The sequence below is a fragment of the Bubalus bubalis genome, chromosome 12, assembly GCF_019923935.1.
Source record: "Bubalus bubalis isolate 160015118507 breed Murrah chromosome 12, NDDB_SH_1, whole genome shotgun sequence".
NCBI lineage: Eukaryota > Metazoa > Chordata > Mammalia > Artiodactyla > Bovidae > Bubalus > Bubalus bubalis.
The window spans coordinates 101,091,143-101,097,679 of record NC_059168.1 but is presented as its reverse complement, the minus strand read 5'-3'; the positions used below and the strand labels follow the sequence as shown (position 1 = coordinate 101,097,679).

General features: G+C 41.0%; 1 protein-coding gene across 3 annotated transcripts in view; it reads right to left on the bottom strand.

The window, feature by feature from the left end:
* Positions 1-5,296: 5,296 nt before the first annotated feature.
* PRRT1B (proline rich transmembrane protein 1B) overlaps positions 5,297-6,537 on the bottom strand; it is a 38,312-nt gene continuing 37,071 nt past the window's right edge. For 2 of the 3 annotated variants that reach the window (XM_044926464.2, XM_044926466.1), the window contains exons 4-5: positions 6,031-6,126; positions 5,297-5,773 (exon numbers count right to left, since the gene is read on the bottom strand). In XM_044926464.2, coding sequence (XP_044782399.2) covers positions 5,417-5,773; positions 6,031-6,126 — 453 coding nt within the window. In that variant the 3' untranslated portion in view covers positions 5,297-5,416. Of the gene's footprint in view, positions 5,774-5,923; positions 6,127-6,537 lie in introns of those variants that run through there. The other variant, XM_044926467.2, reaches the window with a different exon arrangement.

The window sequence follows — 6,537 nt, the reverse complement described above, 5'->3', positions numbered from 1 at the left end:
AATCACTTCAGTACTCAGAAAGACCTGTTTTAAAAAAAAAAAAAACACCCACTCATAATTTTTAAGTAGAAATCAGAAACTTCCTTAGTCTGATAAAGGTTACTTTCGAAAATCCTAAGCAAACATTATACTTAATGATGAAATATTCAAACAAGTTCCTTTAAAGTAGACCAAGGTAAGGACCCCACCATCACCTTGTCTTTCATCCTTATACTGCATATCCTAGCTAATTTAAGAGATTACTAAGAAAATCAAGGCAGTTAACTATAGTCAAAAAACTAAACATGTCCCTATCTATAGTGAACCGCATGGACTAAGGAGCCTGGTGGGCAACAGTGCATAAGGTTGCAGTCAGACACCACTACAGCAGCTGAGCATGCACACACACACTAGAAAACATCCTAAAAATATGCAATTTATACTAACATCACACTTCTTAAAATACTAGGAATAAACCCAATAAAAGATGTGCAAGACCTTATAGGGAAAAGAGATTTGTAAGTATTTACTCACCCAAATAACACCTAAATATACAAAGTAAATGTTAATAGCCCTAAAGAGAGTTAACAATAACGGTGGGGAACTTTAACAACCCACACTTATATCAGTGGGTAGACCATCCAGACAAAGTCAATGAGGAAAAACACCAGCCTTAAACATATTCAATCAGATGGACTTAGAGATCCATACAGAGCATTCCACCCAAAAACAGAACACACTTTTCTAAGGGCACACGGGACATTCTCCAGAATAAATAACACGTTAGGCCACAATCTTCTTAACGAAGATGGAAATCATATCAAGCATTTTTGCCAGTTGCAAGGGTATGAAACTAAAGATTACAAGAAAATTGGAAAATCCAAAAATATTTGGAAACTAAATAGTATACTGCTGAACAACTACGAGGTCAGAGTAAAAGATAACATTGAGGAGAATGAAAATACAACATATCAAAATTTACCGGATGCAGCAAGAGCAGTTTTAAAAGGAAAATCCATAATAATAAACACCTAAATTAAGAAACAAAAAGCTCAAACACTAAATTTCAAGGAATTAGAACGAATGAAACCTAAAGTTAGTAGAGGGAAGGAAATAAAGATCAGAGTGGAAATAACAAATTAATGTGGCACTAATGGTAAAGAACTCGCCTGCCAATGCAGGATGTGCAAGAGACACTGGTTTGATCCCTGGGTCAGGAAGATCCCCTGGAGAGGGCATGGCAACCCACTCCAGTGTTCTTGCCAGGAAAATCCCATGGACAGACAGAGCCTGGTGGGATATGGTCCACAGGGTCACAAAGAGTTGGACACTTCAGTTGAAGCCAACCTAACACGCACACAAAAAGACAATGGAAAAGATTAATAAAACTAAGAACTGGCTCTTTGAAAAGATAAAATGGATAAACCTTTAGCTAAACTCACCAAGAAAAAAAACGGAGGACACAAAACCAAATGAAAGAGGAGCTATTACAGCTGATGCCACGAAAGTACAAAGGCTCAAAAGAGACTGCTGTGAACAATTACATGCCAACAAATTAACAAATGTGACACCTAGAAGACAAATTCCTAGACACATACAACCTATCAATGCTGAATTGAAGAGAATCTGAACTGATTACTAGTAAAGAAATTGAATCAACAATCAATAACTTTTCAATGAAAGCCTGAGACCAGGTGGCCTCATTGATGAATTCTACCAAACATTCAAAGAAGAAATAATAATACGAGTTCTCAAACTTTTCCACAAATTGTTTGGGTTTTGTTTTTTTGTTTTTGTTTTTTTTTTTTTACAAAGCCAGCAATTACCTTGATATGAAAACCAGATGAGACTGCCACAAGAAAATTACAGGCCAATATCCCTAAGGAGCATAAATGCAAAAATCCTCAAAAAAAAATATTAGAAACAAAATTCAACAATGCAGGAAGAGGATCATACATCATTATCAAGTTGGATTTATTCCAGAGACACAAGGGTGGTTCAACATCTGTAAATCAATGATTCACCAGATTAACAAAATGAAGGATAAAACCCAAAAGACCATCTCAACAGATATTGAAAAAGTATTTGACAAAATTCAACATCATTTATGATTAAATCTCTCAACAAAAGGTACACGGTATAGAGGGAACATACCTAAACATAAATGTCACATGTGACAGGCCCATAGCTAACATCATAGTGGCGAAAAGATAAAAGATCAGGACAAGACACACACTCATACATGAAAGCAGATTCTCTGGAGATCCAGTGGTTAGGACTCAGTGCTTTCACCACCAAGGTGGCGGTTCAATCCCTGAAGAACTAAGATCCTTCAAGTCGTGCAGCACAGCCAGAAAAAAGATCAGGACAAGGGTGCCCACTCTCACCATGTTTATTCAACGTAAGTATTAGAAGCTCCAGCCAGAGCAATTAGGCAAGAAAGAAAGGCATTCAAACTGAAAAGGAAGATAGAAAACTATTTGCAGATGAATGATATTATATATGGACAACCTCCAACTCCACCAAAAAACTGTTAGAACTAATAAATGAATTCAGTACTAATAAATTCAATAAAGTTACAGAATGCAAAATCAATGTATTGTTTCTATAGACTGATAGTGAATTATCAGAAAGAAATTAGGAAAACAATCTCATGTACAATATGATTCATGACTGCATCAAAAAAAAAAAAAAAAAAAACAAACCCACACAAAGTATCTAGGGATAAATTTAACCAAGGAGGTGAAAGACCTGTACACTGAAACCTCTAAGATATTAGTGAAAGAAATCAAAGAAGACAAATAAATGGAAAGAAAATCTGTGCCTATGGATTAGAAGAATTAATGTTAAAATATCCATACTGCCCAAACCAATGTACAGATTCAATGCAATTCCTGTCAAAATTCCAATGGCATTTTTCATAGAAATAGGAGAAATAATCCTAAGGTCTGTGTGGAATCATAAAAGACCTTGAACAGCCAAAGCAACCTTGAGAAAGAAAAAAGCTGGAGGCATCATGCTCTCCAACTTCAAACTATATTACAAAACTATGGTAATCAAAACAGTATGGAACTGACATAAAAACAGACACACAGATCACCAGGAGAGAGCCCAGAAGCAGACCAGCACATATACTGTCAATTTATGACAGAGGAGCCAAAACACACAACGAGGAAAGGACAGTCTCTTCAACCAGTGGTATTGGGAAACATGTTACACCATACCCAAAAACTAACTCAAAATGGGTTAAAGACTGTAAGACCTGAAACTGCAGAATTCCCAAAAGAAAACATTGGCAGTAAGCCTCTTGACATCACGACAATGATTTTGTAAATCTGAAACCAAAAGCAAAGAAAACAAAAGAAAAAACATACAAATTGGGGGACTACATCAAATTACTCTTTCTCCACTGGAAACCATCAACAAAACCAATTGGTAACCTGTTGAATGGGAGAAAATACCTACAAGTCATATCTAAGAGGGGTTGATATCCACAATATATGAGAGAACTCATACAACTCAACAGCAAAAAGTACTTTTAAAAAATGGGCAGAAGACCTGAACATTTTTCTAATGAAGACATACAGATGGCCAACAAATACGTGAAAAGATACACCACTTACCAGCAGGGAAATACAAATCAAAACCACAATGAGATACCACACCACACCTATTAGAATGGCTATCATCAAAATGAAAAGAAAAAGCAAGCATCAGTGAGGAGGTGGAAAAAAGGAAATCCATCACTGGGGAAGATCCTGATGCTGGGAAAAGATTGAAGGCAGGAGGAGAAGGGGGCCACAGAGGATAAGATGGTTGGATCGCATCACCACCTCAAAGGACATGAATCTGAGCAAACTCCAGGAGACAATGAAGGACAGGGAAGCTTGGAGTGCTGCAGTCCATGGGATCGCAGAACCAGACACGACTTAGCAACTGAACCACCATAACAAAGGCTCTGTTGGTGGGAATGTAAATTGGTGCGACTACTGTGGAAGACACACAGTATGGAGACTCCTGAAAAAAGTAAAGACAGAACTACTGTATGACCCAGCAATTCTACTTCTAGGTATTTATCCAAAGCAAACAAAAACACAAACTCCAAAAGCTGTATGTGGGTGCAGGAGTTATGAGAATGGATAAACCTTTATCTGTTAAAAACAAACACCTGTAAGCACCCTCGGTGTTCACTGCAGCATTATTTATCACAATCAAGACAGGGAAGCAACCTAAGTGTCTGCCAAAGGATGAATGGATAAAGAAGATGTGGTGTATATACACACAGGGGAATATTATTCAGCCATAAAAAATGAGATTTTAGAATTCCCTGGTGGTCCAGTGGTTGAGAATCTGTCTGCCAACGCAGGGACACAGGTTTGATCCTTGGTCTAGGAAGACTCCAGATGCCGCAGGCAGCTGAGCCTGTGAGCCACAACCACGGAAGCCCGCATGCCCGTGCTCTGCAACAAGGGAAGCCACCGTACTGAAAAGCCTCCATGCGGCAACAAAGAGTAGCCCCCACTTACTACAATGAGAGCGCCTGTGTGCAGCAGTGAACACCCACTGCAGCCAAAAAGAAAGAAATGTTTAAAAATTTAGCCATCTGCAACAACATACATGATCTTGAGGGCATTATGCTAAGTGAAATAAGCCAAAGAAAGACAATTATCATAGGACCTCACTTATAGGTGAGGATTTGGAAAAAAACTAGAAAACCAACCTAGTTCACAGGTAGAACAGACTGGTGGTCGCTGGAGGCAGGAGAGGTGAGTGAAGTGGGTGAAGAGGGTCAAAAGGTAATAGATTTGCAGTTACATAGTAAGTCATGGGGGTGTCCTGTACAGCCTGGTGACTGTGGTTAGTAATACCATATTGCATATTTTAAAGTTGCCAATAGGGTAGATCTTAAAAGTTGTCATCACAAGAAAAAACAAAAAAAGTTTACCTGTGTGGTGATACATGTTAACTGGATCATTTTACAATATATACCAATATCAAGCATCACACTGTACACCTGGAACTAATGCTATATGTCAACTAGGCTTCAATAAAATTATATATTTTATAAGATTTAAAAATAAAAATAATGAAGACCTTAATAGTTGGGGCCTCCCTCGTGGCTCACTGGTAAAGAATCCACCTGCCAATGCAGGAGACATGGGTTCGATCCCTGGTCCTGGATGATTCCACAACGAGAGAAGCCACTGCAGTGAGAAACCCGTGGACCACAACTCGAGAGTAGGCCCCGCTCGCTGCAACTAGAGAAAAAAGCCCACACAGCAGTGAAACCCAGGACAGCCAAAAGTAAGGAGACAAATTATTTTTAAAAATAATAAAGACTTTAATAGTTGCCAGAATTCTATATGGTTCTTGACAAACTTATTCTAAAAATATTTAAGAAGGAATTCCCACTTCTGGGAATGGCATGCTAGGTAATTCAGACCAGCTCCCCTGCTAAGAAAGCTGAACCAAGTATTTTTAAATCCAGGCCTGAATCCATCTGAGAGCTAGCAAGAGAAGGAAGAATCACTGGGCAGAAACCCATGCTGCTGACACTGGGGCCACATTCCTGCCAATTCCAGAAGAGGTGTCCAAGAGGCTCAGCAGCGCTTCTGACAAGAGGAAGATGTAAAACAACAGAAGATAGTCCAGAACTGGCTACACCTTGAGAGCCCTCAAGGGAGCCGTCCAGACATAAAAGCATGACCATGACGATGAGTACCCAGCCCTCGCGGGGCCAAGCTGGCTTCAGACCATCTCGGTCCCTGGAAGTGGAACGCCAGCACCTGCGCACCTGCCGGGATAAATGCAGAGCCTCACTGGAGGCGGCGGGCGCCATCCTCGGCCTCCAGGTATTTCCCGCGTCATATACAGCAGGCTCCGGAGTCGGTGATGGACAGGGAGGCGAGGCCTGGCGTGCTGCAGTCCGTGGGGTCGCAAAGAGTCGGACATGACTGAGCGACTGCACTGAACTGATAGAACAATAACCAGGAACACAGAGGGCAAGAGACGCGGACAAATCCAGGCCAGAAGCAATGGACAGAGTCATACCTGCAGGGGCGGGGATTCCACAGTTAGCAGGCGCAGACGCGAAAGCACGATGCTTGCTCTGATCTCGGTGTAGGCCAGAATCGAGAGTGGGGGCAACTAGTCGGAAAACAGAAACAGAGGACACATGGAAATTCTAAAACCAAAAAACTCCGCATCAGCTGATGCAAGGAACTCAGTGAACATGTTGGACAGCATTAGTGAGCCGGAGGTAGTTCAGGGGCTACGGGCCGGATGAAGCGTGAAGAGACACAAGGACAAAAGCCAAGATGGGAAGAGACGTGGGGGTGAGAGGTCATCTGTGTAACTGCAGTACCAGCGGCAAAAGGAAAAGCCGCAGAGCGGAAGCGATGTTCACAGCAGCGCCAAAGTGCAAGGAACGCAGACGGCCATCAGCTGGTAAAAGGAGGAGCCAGCGTGCTTCCGTACAACGGGACGGCATTCAGCGATTCAAAAAAAAAGGGAATGAACTGACCCGCAACACACGAGCCTCAAAAACACTTCCTGCTT